General features: G+C 36.5%; 1 protein-coding gene across 1 annotated transcript in view; it reads right to left on the bottom strand.

Annotated features, from left to right (window-relative positions):
- Positions 1–32: 32 nt before the first annotated feature.
- Positions 33–20,709, bottom strand: part of LOC127538776 (acrosin-like) — a 25,053-nt gene continuing 4,376 nt past the window's right edge. Inside the window, exons 4-5 of the mRNA XM_051962518.1 lie at positions 3,087–3,232; positions 33–2,450 (exon numbers count right to left, since the gene is read on the bottom strand). Coding sequence (XP_051818478.1) covers positions 2,130–2,450; positions 3,087–3,232 — 467 coding nt within the window. The 3' untranslated portion in view covers positions 33–2,129. The remainder of the gene's footprint in view (positions 2,451–3,086; positions 3,233–20,709) is intronic.

Raw genomic sequence — 20,709 nt, forward strand, 5'->3', positions numbered from 1 at the left:
GAATGAATTATCTTCTGCTTTGTCAAATTATTCATTTTGTCAAAAAAGAGAAATACAATCTATTGTATTCTTATATTCCTTATATTCATAAATGGTAACAGCATAATATAGTTTAAAATAAAGACTGAAAAGTATTAAAGTTGAAGTCACAATTTCTATCATGTTGAACATATGTTGGATTACTTGCCATCTAGGAGAAGGAGTGGGGGAGGTATTGGAACACAAGCTTTCACAAGGGTTAATGTTGACAAATTATTCATTTATGTTTTGAAAATAAAAGGCTTTAAAAAAATAAAGTTGAAGTCACAGGATTTGAGTTGTAACCTCATTCGGCAATTACTCCCTCTATGAGACCCTAACCAAGTCACTTTCTATTGGTGGACCTCATTTCATCTTTAAAATGAAAGGATTGTATTTTATGCATAGTTTTTCTCTAAATTACAAACCCTTTTCGAAGCCTAACATGCACATTCACAAAACAATAGACATGGTACCTGTATAATATTAACTCAGATTTGGGGGGGGGGAATAAAAAAGGCTTTAACTTTTCATTAGTTATTACCACTATTCCTTTGTTCCTCACCATGAGATAGCAACAAGCCTTTGAAATTACCTTCTTCTCATTTTCCCTGATATCATTTGCTTTCATTCTCATACTATACCACCCAGAATTAGTTTTACCAACTACAGATAACTAGGTTTTGCCCTAAATCGCTCTTCTTCCCAGCAGCCCATCTGAATTATTCAATTATAATCAAAACATTGTATTTTTTTAATTCCCTGTGGTGATTGCCTTAAGAGTATTTGCTAATCATAGTTGTAAAGTATCTCTTGTTCCCTTCTCAGTTTTGTCAGATACTGCTTTAAGACTGATTTTTTACTGGCACAAATTTCTCAGTTTATTTATGCTTTTCACTTCCTTTTCCTTTAAAAAGAATACTTAACTTTGCTGGGAGAAAAGGATTTGGGATGATGTCCTATATCTCCTAACTTCAGTAGATCATATTCTAGCTTTTTCTATCATTTTTTGAAATGAGTTTTTGAAAAAAAACTGTTAATCATATTAGTATTATTTGACACATCTTTCTTCTAGGCTATTTACAAAAGCATCTTCTTGTTATCTCAGCTCCTAACAGTGAGTGAACTGAGTCTGGGCAGATTGGAAGTTCAACAATCCTATAAACTTTGTCAACTTTCAATTTGTCCCTAGAGTTGTAGCGTGACTTTAAATTGGTTTGCACTTTACCCTAACCCTGCTTTTGAGTTTATACAAACTATATCTAATAGTAATCCCCAATCCCACCTTCCAACCATGATTTGTCAAGCCCCAGTATTTATTCATGCTGCAATTCTGCTTTCCTCTGGGATCCTTTCTTGATGTGAACTGATGCATTTGTACTGATTCAGGAAGATTATTGTATTAAAAGCCCATACTCACCTTCAACTAAGAGCACTGTCTAACAGAGAGCCTCGGTAGCCTCCAGTTGACAAAAAGCCCCATCTATGCCCCTACCTTATTCCAGAGTTGTAGAATCTAAGGCTCTGGAGACAACAGAGTAGCAAAATCAGTCTGTATTCCTGCATCTATCTTTTGCCCGATAAACCTGATTTGAACTATTAGCAGTGAATGTGGTAGTATGTTCCTTGACTGAGCTCAGACCTGAGCAATAAATTGGCCTTCAAGGTCCAGCTGGCTTAGTCAAGAAAAGGATGAGCATAGGAACTCCATAGGGGAAATTTGTCAAAGGATCAAAAAATAGAAGTGGGACAAAGGGTTATGGTTTGGAGGAGCAATAGAGCTTTGGCAAGCCATGGCCAGACAACTTATTCTTCTTTCTCTTCCACGATCTGATGTGATTAGAGAAAAGGATGTCCATTTATAAACAAAAATTAGGTCCAATAGTAGCCATTAAGGGAAAATGACAAAGCATATTGGACAGTGGACCGGATTTGTCTCTTCCTACTTCAGCTAAAGAAATAGAACCAATGAGGTTGGAAACTGAAAGACTGAGAATCCTTAAGCATGCCCACTAGAAATGTGTCTGGATGGAAAAGATAGGTTGGAAACTCATTTCTGTAGTAGGGCCACAACTCTTCTCCCTTGGGGATGAGGGACAGGTGGAGAAAGATCAGGGGAAGAAGGAGCCCCATTTACCTTTGGGGATGCCCTGTTTTGCTTGAATGGAAGAAGTCCTACTCTCTGGAGCTACCCTTCCCCTTGATCTCCCTCTAATTGGCATTAATATTGGTTTCTTGACTGTTGAAGGCATGTCATCACGCATTGCATCAACTCCAATCTTGGATACGATCCATTCCAGAAAATCCCCTGTGGAAGTGTAGACCCCTGGTCGTTTTGCCCGGGCACAACCTGTGCCCCAGCTGGTGATGCCAGTCACCACAAACGTGTTAGTGCCTTTGTCCTTGCACATGAGTGGCCCACCACTGTCCCCCTGCACAGAAGGAAAACACTGTTACAATCCTTGTTGCAGGGACCCCTGGTTCCTGCTCCCTCCCTAACATGCACACGATCCTCTCAGCTCACAAGGTCACTGTCCTCCAAGAACATGCATTCACATGATCTTAGAAACACAATCACTGCTCCGTCAAGATACATGTGCCATGAATTATCAGGACACTGACCTCTCGGGACACACACACACACACACACACACACACACACACACACACACACGCACTTATGAGCAAGATCCTGGGTGTTAATTTGGTATTGGAGAGTTCCCAAGGCATTCAGGAAGTGATCTACATGTCATAGGAAGGCACTGAACATAGAATAAAGGACCTAGAAGGCCCCACCTCTTGGGTCTAGGGAAAGATGTCTGTGGGAATTTATGGAGAAAAATAAAGTCTATAGATACTAGTTATTCTTCATGAAAGAAGGGGTATACAGAGCAACTCTCCCAACAACCCTCCCAGAGAGCTATATAAATGATTAGATAAGTGACTCATTGGGTAAAATTAGTTTTTGACTTAGGCAGAAAGGTTTTAGCTTGAAAGTGGGATCTCAGGGTTTTGATTGGGTGGGCTAAGGGATGGAAGCATTTGAGGACCCCAGGAAGGGATGTTACCTGGCAAGTGTCTATTTTACCCTCTGGGTAGCCGGCACACAGGTTGGTGGAATGAATGAATCCATGGTACCAGTCAGTCCCGTTGCATATTTCCAAATTAATGATTTTCACCTCTGCTTCCTGTAGAATACTTGCTGGCTCTAAAGCTGTGGCCAGAGGGTTCTGATCAGATTTGTCAGCAAAGTCCCAGTCCCATTGATTCCCACCCTCACTTCAAAATCTTTTACTTCCCGTGGCCCCCAAAACCAGATCTTTGGCCAGCCTCTGGGACCCTCAACCTTTCATCACTCTAGGATGCTTTAAAGTTCTTTACATTCTCCATGATCCCATTTTTATAGAAATGTATGCTGTAAGACCAAGGCAAAGAACAACCAAGAATTGTGAGGTCAGCAAGGAAGATGGCATCAGACATGAAAGGCTTCTGGACAACTGAGGAGAGACTCTGGCTTCACTGGGCAGCCCCACAATTCTACACATCAGACTCTTGTCCAGCCCAATTCTTTGATCAGAGAGAAGTTAAAGGGTTGGAGGAATTTCTGTCTTTCTGCTCTCAGGTTACTGGACAGAATGGAAAAATACTGAAGAGAAAATAACTCTAATGCAATAATAAAATCCTGGGTAAGAGGCTTTTGGGTTACAGTTTAAAACCAGTTACAATTGATACTAGTGAGTCAGAAGGAGAGTCATCTGATGGGACTGATGTGGCAACACAAGCTATATAGAAGACACAGAAGTGAGAGAAAGTACCTTAGGGGGAAATCTCACAGAATGAGTCTAATCCTTGAAATATAGAGTCAGGAATAATAAATGTCCTCTCCCCACTTTCTACTAGCTCCTATTCTGTCCCTGATTTGTTCTGTCCTGTTTCTCTTCTTGGATCTCTCCCACCTCATCCTGCCCTTGATTCTGCCCTAGTCCTGTGCCCATCTTCCTCTGCACTTTCTACTTATGTTCCATCCCATTCTAGGGATTAGGGGCCTCCCTGGAGCCTCCTGGTAGACATCACACACCAAGAGAAGAAATACTCCACGAAAGCCCCCAGAAAATCTTAGTCTGTTTCATGTGCCAATAAAGCTCCCTTGAAGCTGTGTGAACTTCAGAATGAGAGGATGAAGAGATGATATCCCTTTAGGCCATGAAGAGATTTAATTGCCCTTTTGAAAGAATTGTTTGTTCAGTACTATTTGTTGCAGTGGGTGAATTAATACTATCTATTTTATTCATCCCTAATATTTTGATTAAAGATTTATATGATATATTTTAGAAGTGAGAGACTTAAGGAAGAGAATATGGGGAAGTTAAGAGGGAAAGGACGGGTAACCCCATTTCACAAAAATCCTGTAATTCTAGTGAAACAAGCCTCATTATCCACAAAAGGATGGAACCATACAGATAGAAGCAGCCAGAGTGGGCAGAAAGCCAGAGAGAATTGGTGGTGGTTATCCCAGAACACTCTCTGCTCTTGGGTACTGTGAACAGAAAATTAAAATAAGTATTTGATTTGACAGCACCTGGTCCTTTCTACTAAACAGGACTGCACTCAGACAATACCTTGAAAGATTTCCTGGGAGGCAGTTTCTAAGAAAGACCTAAAACATCTCTTATTGACAAAAACAAAATTAAAATTTATATAGACTTTAAAACAAAGATCAAATCAGCAGGACTCCATCTGCCTACTCAATACTGACACAAACCAAAGCTCGAGTTATGGTGACTTCATTGGCCTTCTTAACATTTCAATGGACTTATGATAACATAGGGGGAATTTTTCCACCAGAATAAATATGAACCCAAACTAGTTTGTTCATCCAGCCATATCCCTCTAAGCCATGTAAATGACTCAGTAAATCCTCCACAGGCAATCCACCTCTGATGTTTTCCATTTCACATAGGTACCAGGGCCTTAACCATTTGCTCTCTTCTCTCCACTACATAACCAACCCAACCCCCCCCCCTTCCTTATCATCCAAGTCTTTGATGAGAGACTTTTTGAGCACTTCTCACGTACAAGTCAGTATTGGTTGGACAGTCAATAAACATCTATTAAGCCTTCATTCAATGTGCCAGGCTCTTGCCAAGTATTGAAGGATGCAAAGGAAGACAAAAGCCATCCCTAGCTTTAAAAAATACATTTTTTGGATGCGGAGAAGAGGCAAATAGGTATATACATACATTTGTTGTTTGGTTGTTTCAATCACATCCAACTCTGTTGAGCCTATTTAGGGTTTTCTTAGGAAGATACTAGAGTGATCTGCCTTTTCCTTCTCCAGCTCATTTTAGAGAGGAGGAAACTGAGACAAATAGAGTTAAGTGACTTGCCCAGAGTCACACAGCTAGGAAGTGTCTTGAGCTGGATTTGAACTCACATCTTCCTGACTTCAGGCCCAGTGCATGCTATCCATGACACCACCTAACTGCCTATATGTATACATACATACATACATACATACATACATACAGTGGATGAAATGTCATCTCAGAGGAGAAGGAACTAGCAACTGGGGGGAATGGTAGACATAGCTGGGGAGGATCTCCTGCAGAAGATGAGAGTTGAGTTCAGCACTGAAGCAGGAGAAACAAAAGATAGAGATAAAAGGACGGCATGAGGGCAGCCAATGCAAAGACCTGGAAGTGAAAGATAGTGTCTTTGAGGAAGTTCCAATGTCTTGTAGCAAGACATTGCTCCACGAAAGCCCCCAACTTATAGCAAGAAGAAGAAGGAGGAGAAAGGGAAGGAAAAGAAGAAGGAGAAAAAGGAGTAGTAGTAATACTTATAGTAGTAGTAGTAGTAGTAGTAGTAGTAGTAGTAGTAGTAGTAGTAGTCAGTCAGCAGTTGAGTGAAGAATAGACTGGAGTGGAAAGAGACTTGAAGGAGAAAAATGAGGCAGAAAACGTTTGTAACCAACCATATAAGAAGCAATGTGTGTCCAAGGGAGGCAATTGTCTTAAGCAGAATATCAGAAATAAAACAACTTGCCAAAGTGATAGGTTTGAGGGAAAAGTGATTCTTTCTGTTTTGGATCTTCTAAGTTTGAGATGCCTGCAGGACATCCAGTTGGAGATGTCCAAGAGACAATTGGAGATTCAAACCTGAGATATGCTGTAGCTGTCCTGTATATAGTGTCACCTTATAACTTGAATTAGAGACTTTATAGGTATGGGGCATCAGTAGGAAAATATGAGGATCCAGCAAAGTCCTTTATGACATTTTGATATCATTGAAAGTCCTGAACACATTGTTGTTACAGCTGGAAATTATTCTAATAAATTTTGAAAGCAATTGGGAATTAGCTAATAAAGTGATTAAAAACTGTAAGGTAATATTTGTAAAGCTTAACACAGTGCCTGGCAAATAGTAGGCCCTAAATTAATGCTTATCCCCATTCCCTAAAAGGCCTATGCCCTTGACCTTGAGATTCCATTGCTAAATTTATTAAGAAGAAAGCCCCAACATATACTCCAAAATAGTTATAGCAGCACTTCTTGTATGTACCAAAGAACTTGAAATAAAATCCCCCTATTGAATGAGGAATAGATGAACAAACTGTAGTACATGAATGTTATGGAATATTATTGTTCTTTATGAATCAGCTAATAGGAAAATTATGGAGTATCTTGAGTAACCTGAAGAAAAATTCCAGTTTTTTGGCTTCCTGCTTTGAGAAAAAGAACATACCATTTTGCATTCTGAAGAAAGTCTCCAGGAAGCAACTAATATATAATAGAAAACCTTTATCATGTCCTTATTTCCAGCTCACTACACTAGAGATTTCAGGGTATTTCCTCTTGGGGGTGATCTGAGAATCTGTCTCATAGTTGAACAGAGTTTTCTCACTCCCACTGGGAGAGCTCATTCACCCTGTATTGTCTGGTAAATATTCTCCTATGTATTCTAATTTCTACTTTGCTGTGGCTTGGATAAATGGGTTTATTTGTTATTTGCTAGGATGTTCATTGTGAAACTATCATTTGGTAGCAGAGTAATTAAGACAGAAGCTTTAGTGAATTTTCTTACCCATTAAGGGAGTGATCAGGAGCATAGCCTGAGTCTAAAAATTATTTCCCCAAGATTAACATTTAAGAGAGAAAACAGGTATAATTCTAGTTCAATATACCCTCTCTTTGAGGAAAGCAGAATGTTTAGCCTCTAGCCCCAGCCTCCTGCTTCATCCCTTGGGAGAAATCAAAGTCTCCTCTCCTTTGGAGAAAAATGGAAGAGATTCTAGAGATGTCTAATCTTGCCACCCTGTAAATCACATATAGATGGGCACATACAACCTACATGGGCAAAACACAGTATACACACACATATACACACATTATCTTACACATGGAAAAATTTACATGGTGATGCAGAATGAAGTAAACAGAGCCAGAAAAACAACATATATAGTGACTATAGCAATGGAAGTAGAAAAAACTACAAAATAGTTGAAAATGGATTACTATGAACAGTCTGTTTCAAAAAATTAGAAAAACACAGAATTGAGGGCAGGGGGAAGAAAGTGAATGAATCCATAATTGTGAAACATTATTTTCAGATATTTTAATGTATAATTGGTTTTGCAGAATTCCCCCCTTCGTCTATCTTTTTTGGTAATCTTTGCTATATATAGGTTCCCTGAGAGGGGTAAAGAAAGAGATAGTAAGGGAAATTGTATAAAAATAAAAGTATTGTTAAAAAATATATTTAAAACCAAAAGGCAATTTCCCAGGATATGGAGCAATCTACTATCATGGTATTCTGGACTTATTTCATTGTTCTTCTGACTGATATGTCTAAGACACATCTGTTGGTAAAATAACTCTTCGGGCTACCTATCCAGCTGAAGTAATAACCTGGTAGAAAAGGCTCTAGTTATGTGCCTTATAAGACTGATGTTCACTGGGGGAGGGGGAGAGGAGTGGACTCTTACTTGGAAGTCTTGGTATCTCTAGTACAGATAATGGCGTGCAGTAGGCATTTAATAAATCTTTATTGATTAAATAATAATGTGATATATCTAGAGAAACCAGCTAATTGCCTGCTACTGAGAAGGCATGCAGGTAGCACATGAGAACTGGGTCAGAAGGTTTTGAGTCAGGATTCCACTAGTTCCATCTAGACCTTTGTTGATTTGCATAGGAATCAAGGTACTATTAGGGTTGAAAATAAATGTGTCATCCAAATTCTATAATTTTTTTTTTCCAGTACTAACTGAAGTTCTCCAGATGCAGGATGCAAAAAGAAGGAAATCTAATAATGTCAAGTTTTGACAGTGTGAAAGGAATTTTCTAACCCTAAATCAGATAGAAGATTGGGATCTGGAAACCTCAGGCTAGGGAGAAGAAGGAAAAAAAAAAGTTGCATAAAAAGAAGCCTGAGGGCTTCTCCTGGCTTTTACTAGGATTTAATTACTTTAGCTTTTTCCCCTCAGGAAAAGGCCTCCTAGCAGCTGCAGTCCAGCAGGTGGTAGAAGAGAGCAGTAGATGATAATTATAGAAGAATAGCTTAAGACCAATAGATGGGAGCAGAGAACAGCTTAGCAGAAGCTAAGTAAGCCCGAAGAAACAGTAGCAAACACAGGTATCATCTAGATACAAGGAGAATTAAGCAAAGGAATACATTGTGGCAGAGAGATAGAACTACAAAAGGAATCAGTATCAGTGAAAAAATCAGCATTGGCTGTTCTCTACAGCACTGAGGCAGAAATTTTCCCAGACACCTTTCCCAGACGATTGTCTGGCCATGTATATTTCTGGGGAACCTTTCTATGTTCCCCAGTCACATTCGTACCTTTTAAGGATACTCTCAGTGAATAGCAGATATGGTAGGCAATAATAAGCCAATAATAATGGAGTTGTACTCCATGTAATTGGAAGGAAATCTTTTTGCATGTTTTGCTATGCTACTTTTAGACTATCTTTTGCTTTGAATTTATGTATTCTCTGGTCGACATCAAAGAAATTCATGTGCAATCCTGTCCCAAGGTCCATTGGTATGAAACTCTCTCCTTACTGGTGGAGATAAGTGCCTTGCCCTCGTCGAGGTAAAGTTTGTGAGAGTGAAAGAGCTTCAGTTCTTATCCAGTTTTCTGTGGGACTCTTTTCAAGCCTTTGAGGCATTTCAGGCACTTCTGGCTTCCAGTTTCAAGAGGAAAAATAGAAAAGACTAACCCCACTTCTGGTTGCTGAAGAGAGAAAAGACTTGAGGAAAATATGTGATGAGTAGCAGGAAATCTCCATCATGTCCCCATCCCCAGTCTGCTATTAAAGACTTCAGGGAGTTTCCACTTGAGATCTAGGATTCTTCTCTTGAGTGAACTGGGTTAATCTCACACTCAATGGAAGAACTCCATCACTCTGTATCATCTGATATGTATTCTCTTATGCGTACTTTTTCTATGATTTGGATAAGTGAGTTTTTTGCTATTCTCTGTTTGTGTTCATTATGAAAGTCCCATTTAGTGAGAAAAGGGTAAAGACGTGAATAAAGAGCTTGGAGTCCTCCATCCCCCATAAAATGACAAAATGATCAGAATATAGATGGAGCTGAATCATTTCCCCCAGACAAATAATATTTAAGGGAGCAAATGTACTTCTAGTTTGGTACCACTCTTCTTCTGAAGAAAGCAAAGTGACTGCCTCTAGCTCCAACCCTCTGCCTTTCTCTCTTGGAAGGAATGAAAGTCTCCTTTGAGAGAAGGGTGGGGAAAAAAGAAACTAGACGTGTCTATTCTGACTTTCTTTAAGCCACATAGTGATATACCCATGCTACAGATAGAAGGATGGCACTTGCCACACAGAGAGTTTGCTGTACATAGGGATTCTCTGAATATTGGTAGAATCTTGTGATTTATGTTTTGAAAAGATATTGTCCCTTCCTTAAACCAGGAATATCACAAGTCTATAAATAGAAGAATTTGAATAAACATCACCTGTAGAGAATCATTTTTCTTCTATTTGGGCTCTGCATTGAACATCCTCAGAAATGTTGGTGAGGGCCTTATGTAAATGCTTCTCTGAGTGGTCATGTGTCTGTGTATGTGTATGTGTGTGTGTGTGTGTGTGTGTGCGCGCGCGTGCTTCCCTTGAGGCTGATGCTTAATATATCATTGACAAAATGAATCTCTGGGGTGAAATATGACAGAATTTTTTATGATTTAAAAACATACATTTAGCATATCATATTTAATAAAAGCCTTTAGAGACATGTCTAGCTCTGCTACCTCTTTTTTTTCCAATCAAGGAGGAATAGACATCAGAGAATATTCTCTTTTCTGCATCTCTCAGTCACATCTATGTTTAAAGATGTGTGATCTAAAAGAAAATTTGAGTAAACCTTATTTCTTTCTCATTAGGGGTAGAGTAGGGGCTCAAAATGGACATCTCAAAATGTTTAGAAATATGTAAGAGAAAGGTGCATGAGTCAGTCATTGCTGATGAGTAAAGAATGGAGTCTTTAGAATCTAGAGGCCAGAAAACTGGACTTTAATTTCTAGAAGTCTTGAATATATTATTAAAAGGATACTTTAAGAATATTTATAAAGAGAAGCAGCGATCACTAAGGATGAAATCAGCATGGCTTCATTAAGGAGAAGCTATATAAACCTAACCTTGTACCTTTTAGTACAGTTAAATCAGGATACTACTATAAGAGATCATAAACATGGCTTTACAGGATTCAGCATGGCAATATGTGACAGTCACTGTAGTAGCCGCTTGAGATACACAGAAAGGCAAAAAATGCCTGTCCTCAGAGTGTGTACATTCTAATGAGGAAAATAACATGTAAATAAGTGCATATGGAATATAGACAAAGTAGACTGTAAAATAAGCTGATAGGAGAGGAAGGACTAATCAGCAGAAGGGATAATGGCCTGAAAGAGCACTGAGGGCTGAAAGAACTAGAGATAATTGTTATTGTTTTTTTAAGTTTAAGCGGATTAAAGAATAGGGAAATATAAGAGTGATGGGAGATGGTGAGTGGATGAAGGAATTCCGATGCTCTTTTTCTTAAAATAAGATTTTATTATCTTCTATTTCTAACATCATCACAGTTATAATAGTCTTTTCCCCTCTCCTTTCCAGCCCATATGACAAATAATATTTTTTTAAAGAGGAAAAAACAAAAACAGTGCAACTGGTGAAAGCATTGGAAAAGGTCCAAAAACTTATGCAGCGTGTGATACCTGTGTGATACCCCTCTTCATAAAGAGGTGGATGAAAAGTCATGTTAAAAGTGGAAAACATAAATTGCTTGAGAAAAAAACTCCTTATTTGATTTTAAAAAACTGCTAGGAAAACTGAAAAGCTAGTCAGACAGAGAAGTTAGGCTTAAGCTAACATCTTATAGATAATCCACAATGTACTCTAAATGGACATCAGACTTTGATCTTAAAGATGAGTCTATAAAAAATATTAGAAGATAAATAGATCATATACCTGCAATTTATGTTTTCCACTTTATTGAGCACTGGCTTACTCAGAGTACTGCTATATTGTTTTTGAGTTTTTGAGTTCTATTGTCTCTGTGTCTTCTCTGCTCCATATATCTATATATTATTTAACCAATACCAGATGGTTTTGACGATGACTTCTAACAAAATTAGAGTTCTAGTACTACTCTTCCCTCTTGATCCTTTCTCCTTTGCATCATTTTGTTATTATAGAATTTTTTCATATGAATTTTATGATTTTATCAAGTTCTACAAAGTATCCTCTAAGTCATTTGATTAATATGGCATTAAAGCTATAGACTAACTTTAGCAGTATTGTCATTTTATCTATATTGGCATGGCCTAGTCATGAGCACTAAATATTCCTCAGCTATTCAAGTTGTTCTTTATTTCTTTGAAGAGTACTTTATAATTGAACTCATACAAATAGTGTGTGTGTGTGTGTGTGTGTGTGTGTGTGTGTTTGAGAAGTTTTATCCCCAAATATTTTATGAATTCTGAAGAGGAATTTTGGATATGGAATTTGGAGTGGGATTTTTCTCTCTTTTTGCTTCCTGGGTTTTTTTTATTGTTATATAGGAATGAGTTCATTTTTGAGAGTTTGTTTTATAGTCTGCAACTTTGCTGAAGCGATTATTAAATTTTTGCTATTTTCTCTATTGTTTTCCAAGTGAGCCTTCATAACATCAGCAAATAGAGAGTTTTATTTCCACTTAATCTATCTTTACACTGTTCATATCTTTCTCTTGTTTTGTTTCTGTTGCTAGCATTTCCAGAATTATAAAAAATAGAGAAGAAAGTGAGTATCTTGCTTCACACTTGTAAAGGTTCTAATGTAGTCTCATTAGACATGATGCTTGCTTTTGGTTTTAGATGGGTGGTTTTTTGTGATATTAAAAAAAGAATCTCTTCTATGTCTATATTTTATAAAGTTTTTAGCATAAAAGAGGAATGCACTTTATCAAAAGCCTTTTCTGCATCGATTAAGATGATCATGTTGGTTTTGGATGTTTTGGGTTTTAATATGATTAATTATATTGAATCTTTTCCTAATGTTAAACCATACATACATACCTACTATATATATCCCACTAGGTCATAATGAAATTTCTTGGATAAATCACTATAGTATGTTTTATAAAATATTATTTTAAAATTTTGAGTAAACATTTGATGATGAAATTGGCCTATAGTTTTCCTTCTATGTTTAATCCTTTTCTACTTTAGGTATAAGAACTATATTTATCTCACAAAAAATTCTATAAGATGCTTTCTTTCTGAATCTTGAGAAGAATTTGTGAATCATTAGTACTAATTGTTCTTTAGAAGTTTGTAAGAATTCTCCCATGAATCCATTAGGAACAGTAGTTTGGTTTCCCCACCCCTCCCCTTTGGTAATCCTTTTGCAGCTAGATTATTTTATTTTCTCATACTAGGTTATTTAAAATCTCTACTTGGCCTTCTGATAGTTTGAGTATTTTCTATTTTTGAATGCATTCCCCTATTTATTTTGTATTCTGTGCATATTACTGTGCATAATATGATCTAATTATTCTTTTTTTCATTTCATCTCATCTTAATTTGATTTCATCTTACTTATTTGCTATTTTATTAATTTGATTTTTTGCCCCCTTCTTTTTTAAGCAGATTAGCTTAAGGTTATCTTATTATTTTTTTTAAAGAAATAGCTTTTAATTTTGCCATTTCTATATTTTTTGGTTTTCAATTTGTCTATTTCCTCTCTAATTTTTAAAAATCTTTTCCTTTTTGTTTAAGTATGCTTATTTGTTGGCTTTCAAATTTTTTAATGTATATTTAATTGACTAATGCTCTGTTTTTCTATTTTGTTAGTTCATGTCTACATGGATATTGTTTTTCCTTGGGGGAAAAAAAAAGCTTTAGTGACATCCTAGAAATTTTAGCATGTTGTTTTATCATTATCCTTTTCCTTCAGATAGTCATTATTTCTATGACTTGTTCTTTAACTCACTATTTAATAGTTCATTGTTAAATCTCTATTTGGGTATTTGTCTTCTGTTTCTGGACCCTGGACAAATAATTATTTTATTGCATTGTGGTCTATAAAAGATGTATTAAACTATTTGTCTTTTTAAATTTGTTTGCAATATTTCTGTGCCCAATACATAGTCAATTTTTTGTGAAAGTTACACGTGATATAAAAAAAAATTCCCCAGCTTTCTGCTTCTCTTCTAATCTTAGCTACTTTTTGCTTATGCAAAAACTTTTTAACTTAATGTAATCAAAATTATCCATTTTGTATTTCATAATGTTCTCTAGTTCTTCTTTGGCCATACATTCTTCTCTTCTCCATAAATCTGAGAGATAAGCTATTCCTTGTTCTCTTAAAAAACAATTTACAACCTGTGTTTCTGATAAAAGCTTCATTTTTAAAATATATAGAAAATTGACTCAATTTTATAAGAATACAAGCTATTCCCCAATTGATAAATCAGCAAAGGATGTGAATAGACAATTTTCAGATGAAGAAGTTAAAGGCATTTTTTGTCATATGAAAAATGCTCTAACTCACTATTGATTAAAGAAATGCAAATTAAGACAAATCTGAGGTATCATTTCACACCTCTCAGATTGTCTAAGATGGAAAGAATAGTAATAAATGTTGGAGGGAATGTGGGAAACTTGAGACACTAATGTATTGTTGGTGGAGTTGTGAAATGATTCAACCATTTTGGAGAGCAATTTGGAAGTATGCTCAAAGGATTGTAAAACTGTGCATACCCTCTGATTCTGCAGTGTCTCTACCTAATAGAGTCTCTACTAGATCTGTATCTCAAAGAGATTATAAAAGTGAAAAGGACTTATTTGTGTTTTTTACAGCTCTTTTTTTGTAGTGGCAAGGATCTGGAAATTGAGTGGATGCCCATCAGTTGTAGAATGGCTGAATAATTTATGGTATATGAATGTAATAGAATATTAATGTTCTATAAGAAATGATGAACAGACTGATTTCAGAAAAGCCTAAAAAGAACTGATGCTGAGTGAAATGAGCAGAACCAAAAGAACATGGTATAATGTTAACTCAACATTATGTGATGACCAAGCACGATGCACTTTCTCTTTTCAATAATGTAGTGATTCAAGGCAACAGACTTGGGATGGAAAGAGCCACCCATATCCAGAGAGAGAATTGTGAAAATTGAATGTGAATTGAAGCATAGTATTTTCACTTTTGTTGTTTGTTTCTCTTGTGTTTTTTTCCCCTTTTGATCTGATTTTTCTTGTACAACATGACAAATATGGAAATATGTTTAAAAGAGTTGCACATATTTAACTTATATCAGATTGTTTTCTGTCTTGGGTAGGAGGAGATAGGGGAGAGAGGAAAATTTGGAACACAAAGTTTTACAAAAATGAATGTTAAAAACTATCTCAACCCACCCCTAACACCGCATACCAAGATAAGGTCTAAATGGGTTCATTATCTAGACATAAATAATGATATTACAAACAAATTAGAAGAACATAGGATAGTTTACCTCTCAGATCTGTGGAGGAGGAAGGAATTTGTGCTCAAAGAAGAACTAGAGATCATTATTGATCACAAAATAGATAAATTTTGATTATATTGAGTTAAAAATTTTCTGTACAAACAAAACTAATGCAGACAAGATTAGAAGGGAAGCAATAAACTGGGAAAACATTTTTACATTCAAAGGTTCTGATAAAGACCTCATTTCTAAAATACATAGAAAATTAATTCAAATTTATAAGAATTCAAGCCATTCTCCAATTGATAAATGGTCAAAGGATATGAACAGGCAATTTTCAGCTGAAAAAATTGAAACTGTTTCTGGTCATATGAAAAGGTGCTCCATATATCACTATTGATCAGAGAAATGCAAATTAAGACAATTCTGAGATACCACTACACACCTCTCAAATTGGCTAAGATGACAGGAAAAGATAATGATGAATGTTGGAGGGGATGTGGAAAAAGTGGGACACTGATACATTGTTGATGGAACTGTGAACAGATCCAACCATTCTGGAGAGCAATTTGGAACTATACTCAAAAAATTATCAAACTGTGCATACCCTTTGGCCCAGCAGTGTTTCTTCTGGGCTTATATCGCAAAGAGATCTTAAGGAAGGGAAAGGGACACACATGTACCAAAAATGTTTGTGGCAGCCCTTTTTGTGGTGGCTAGAAACTGAACATGAAGAGATGCCCATCAATTGGAAAATGGTTGAATAAATTACGGGATATGAATGTGATGGAATATTATTGTTCTGTAAGAAACAACCAACAGGATGACTTCAGAGAGGCCTGGAGAGACTTACATGAACTGATGCTAAGTGAAATAAGCAGAACCCAAAGATCATTATACACAGCAACAACAAAACTATATGACAATCAGTTCTGATGAACGTGGCTCTCTTCAACAAAGAGATGATTCAAACCAGTTCCAATTGTTCAGTGATGAAGAAAGCCATATACACCCTGTGTATATGTGAAAGGCCTGTGAGAACTGAGCATGGACCACAACATAGCATTTTCATGCTTTCTATTGATGTTTGTTTGCACTTTGTTTTCCTTCTCAGGTTTTTTTTTTTTCTTTCCAAACCCGATTTTTCTTGTGCAGCAAGACAATAGTATAAATAAGTATACATATATTGGATTTAACGTGTACTTTAACATATTTAACATGCATTGAACTATCTGACATCTAGGAGAGGAGGAAGGAGGGAAAAATTTGGAACAGAAAGTTTTGCAAGGATCAATGTTGAAAAATCATCCATGCCTATGTTTTGTAAATAAAACACTTTTTTAAAAATTATCTGTACATGTATTTGGAAAAAATTAAATACTATTCAAATTTTTTAAAGTTTCATGTGATGTAGAGAAATATGTATTTTATTTTGTTGTTGTATTTAGATGCTGCCATAAACTAGAGACACAGGTTTCTCTAGCAATTTGTTCAGTTCCACACTTTCCATTTTTTTGGTGTTAGATTTATCCAAAATGGAGTGAGGAATATTGAAGTCTTCTGTCACTTTTGTGTTACTGTTTACGTCTTCTTGTAAGTTCAATTAATGTCTTCTTTATGAATTTATACATTAAGGCAGTTAGAAAATTAAAGTTAATTACTGATATAGGTGTGCTATCTCTGGTTCTTTTTAAAATGATGTAGTTTCCTTCTTTATCCTTTTGTGAATGTTTCATGTTTGTTTTTGCTTTGTCCACCAATTGTGACTCCAGAGTTTTTTATTCATTTGATGAATTGTAAATGTTTTCCATGCTCCCTCTTTTTTATTTGGTATATGTCTTCAATTTTTAAATGTGATCTTATAAAGCAACAGATTGTAGGATTTTGTTTTCTTATTCAATCTGTCACTCTTTTATTAGATTTAATCCATTCCTATTTAAAATAATGAGAATTGTGTATATTTTTCTCCATTTTCTCTAACATTTGAGTTTTTCTTTCAAATTATGATTTTCCCTCTTCTGTTGTAAAAGCAATATGACTTTTACTTTAGTCACTTCAACTTATTCTTTTTTAAAGTGGCCCTATTCTCAATGTCTCTCTTTCCCTTTCTCCTCAAACCCTTCCTCCCATAATTTACCCCTTTCCCTTTGAGTTTTTGCTTTAGCTACCTTTTATTTCCTTATCTAGATTCTCCAGTTAAATAGATTCTCCCTCTTCCTTCTTCCCTTCAACTAGTCCTATTAATTAATGTTAAAGTTTTCATTGTTGTACCCCTTTCTAGAAAGGGTTTCTTTTACTCTCTTCATTACCCATTTTCTCTTACTGACTACTCCAGACCTTCATTCATCAATTCATGACCCGTATAATTATCTATTCTCTATATTCCTCTTGGAAATAAAATGCTCCTCATTAGGCAGTTTCTGTTGCTATCTTGTAGATCTTGCTCTTTTCTCTTGTGTCTCATTCCCAGATCCAAGCCAATTCCTGCTACTGACAGAAAAGGTATTGCCCAATGGTAGGAACCTCTCTACATGCATATACATCTCTGAGTAGCACCTCTTAGTTACTCCATTTACCATACCTCTATTATTCCATGTACTAGTTGGCCCTAAGAGTTTCAACTCTTCCCATCCAAGGTATGACAAATCATACTCAGCACTAGATGTCCATCTCCCTTCAGAAGACATCTCCATCCACAGAAGCATTCATTGTGGGATTTCTTCCCTTTACAAGAGAGGCCTTTTTCCTCCCTTGTACCTCCCTCCTTCCCCTCCTCTTTTTAGTCTGGCCACCTTGAGTCATCACTCCGCTGTATATTATTCTCTTCCAGATCCTACAGGAACTGCCTCATTGTTAACCCTCAATCTGACTCATGTGTATTACACATTTACCTCTATCCCCTTGCTTCCCCCTCTTTTGCCCCTTTCATTCACTTTTTCTCAAAGCTTTCCTTTACAGAAGGGAAAATCTGAACTTTCCATATCACTCTCCACTATTCATCTGTATTTCTATTTGGTTTGAACTCCACAGAACATGATGTCCCTTCACTGTGTATCGGCTGATGTGCAACTCCCACTTTCCATTTTCTTTCTATGTGTTGGCTTCCTCATTAGACTATAAGCTCCTTAAGGGCAGGGCCTTCATTTTTCTTAGTTGTATCCCCAGCACTTAACATAGTGGGCACTTAATGTTTATTGAATTGAAGTGAATTGAAATTTTATGATGTAATTTCCCAAAACATTAATTCACTCAGACAGGGTATTGCAAAGTTCTGTCTATAATGCCCAGTTGTTCTTCACTGCTAGCTCCCCACCTGACTTCTGCTTTCATCACAGTCTCCTTGCATACATCTAGAAAGGAGCCTCTTTCTGGTCTCTCTGCTTGTTGTCCTTGGCAGCTACATTTATTCATCTCTTCTGCATTTCTATTGTCTGGGATATTCAAGAAGAAAAGAAATGCTTCAGATCTCAGGTTTTTTTTTTTTTTCCTAAGACTATTTCAACTGTCTCTTATTGAATGTCCATCTTTTTTCATTTATGTTTAGTTTAAGTTCCTATTTTTAGGATGTCGTCCAGTTCTGCATCCTGCACTCCATTGCTCTTCAGAAAAATTATTTTATTCTTTCCTATTTTCTCTGTAGATGCAAAAAAGTCTTGAATCAGAAAATTTCCTTTCCTTTATATTTGAATGTCTTTCTCCTGATTGCGTGAATTTTTTTTGAATTAAATTATTAAATTTAATCATTATGTGATTTGGAGTTTGCAGTCTTTTGTTTTCCTGATGCCAATCTGTGATTTCTTTTTAACTAATATTTAGGGTTTTTTTTTATGTCCAGAAGTTCTACACAATTGTCTTCTATTGTTCTATATGATGGTGTTGAGTTTTGTACTGTCATGTTTTTTTCTGGGAAGCCTATGATCTTTAAGTTGTCTCTCTGTAGCCTGTCTTTGAAATCAGTATGTTTTGCTTGCACGGTGAATATATTTTCTTACAATTTTTTTTCCTTCTCTTCTTCTAAGTTGTCATTTTGTATCTGCATATTTGCATTTCCAATCTACTCCTTTTTTGTTTCTTTGCGATCATTTGCCATTTCAGATTCGAGTTTTTCTGCTCTGCTCATTATTTTGGCTGTGTAGACCACGAATTCTGTTTTGGTAATTATTACCTTTTTAAAAATCACTTATTTATAAAGATCACAACAGTATATTGTGATTACATCTTCTCCTCAGATTCCCCAAGGTAGATTATCTGTCTCTGAAATGTCAGATCATCTTTCTCTTTTTGACAATATGTATTCATAAATGCCTAACCTCATTCATGAAACCTGGAAAGCCTATTTCTTTCAGTAGTTAATATTTTCCTTGTTGATATATCTGGACATATTCAAGGTCTTTTGAGTTTTTGTCTTTGTGAGGTCTTTGACAATTCTGATTTTCCCTCTTATTTTCCCCTCTTTCTCACTTTTTAACTCCTCCCCTCTAACTGTGATTTCTTTGGGGTCTGGTTTTCAAAACATCTCATCCTCCCACACTGGGCAATTTATGGTTTTCTGGCTAGAGAGGAAAGATGGAGTGGGGTAGGATGTTGAGTTTTATTTCAAAGCCAGGTATTCATCCTTCCCTTTTCTTTCTTTTCCTTTTTTACAAAATAGATCATTGTCCATCATGGTGCTGACTCTGTGACCCCAGAAAATTCTGTCCTGGAACACTGCTGCATCAATGATTGTCAGTCTGCAGCTGAAATCTCCATAACACTGATAAGGGGAAGGAAACCAGGGTACAGGGTCAGGTTTTTTTGAAAGGCTTTGTGTTTAGATCCTGGAATTGGGTAGTGTAGTCTCACTGCTGCTTAAAGCTTAGTAGGAAGTGAGAGAACAGTCCTGGATGAGATCAGGGTAGACATCAGTTCATGAGCTGGGTTTTTTTAACCTTCTTTTGAATCCTAGGTATCCTATTTTACGGAAACAGCTGACGTTACTTTATGTTTGACATATAACTTTTTTGAGAAATTTAAGAGATCAGGGAGATAAGAGAAAGGGTAGTCCTCCGTCTGATTAACCACATGACCCAGAAGTCCCAAGAATTCTCAATAATAGAAGCAGAACACTTATGATGTGAGCAATCAAGGATGCAATCAGCTATGTGTAAACATAAATAAGTTACAAGTCACGGGGGTTAAGGAGATTAAGGAACTGAAAGACTAGGGTTTTCAAGGAGCATCCATATAAATGGGCAAGGGATTCCATAGAGGAGAAGAGAAGATTGTAAGCCAGCAGCAAGATCACCTTTAATATCCACCCTTTGACCTAGTAGCAAAAACCTGGAAAATCTCAGACTGGTGATATTCATCTTAAGGGAAAATCCAAAAAATTAGTTGGTTAAAGAATGTGTCCAAGTGCAGTGTCTCTATAGAAAAATGGTGCCTTGGTGAGAAGGAGTGAATAGAAGATGGGTGCATGACTTATCCCTGAATCCACAAGAAAAGCTCACCCTGGCAGCCGGCCCAGACCCAAAAGATTCAAAGTTTGCATGAATGGGGCCCATGGCATTGTAATATGTATTTCCATGACTCCTTTGTGATCTCTTCATGATTCCCTGGGTCTCTTGATGAAATCTGTGCTCCCTCATTCCATTCCCTTCCAGTAATGACCCCCCATGACCCGAATTCTACACATGCCATGATTGGTTAAGATGCCTTGGACAACCCTCTATAACC

Source organism: Antechinus flavipes, chromosome 5, assembly GCF_016432865.1.
Source record: "Antechinus flavipes isolate AdamAnt ecotype Samford, QLD, Australia chromosome 5, AdamAnt_v2, whole genome shotgun sequence".
Classification (NCBI taxonomy): domain Eukaryota; kingdom Metazoa; phylum Chordata; class Mammalia; order Dasyuromorphia; family Dasyuridae; genus Antechinus; species Antechinus flavipes.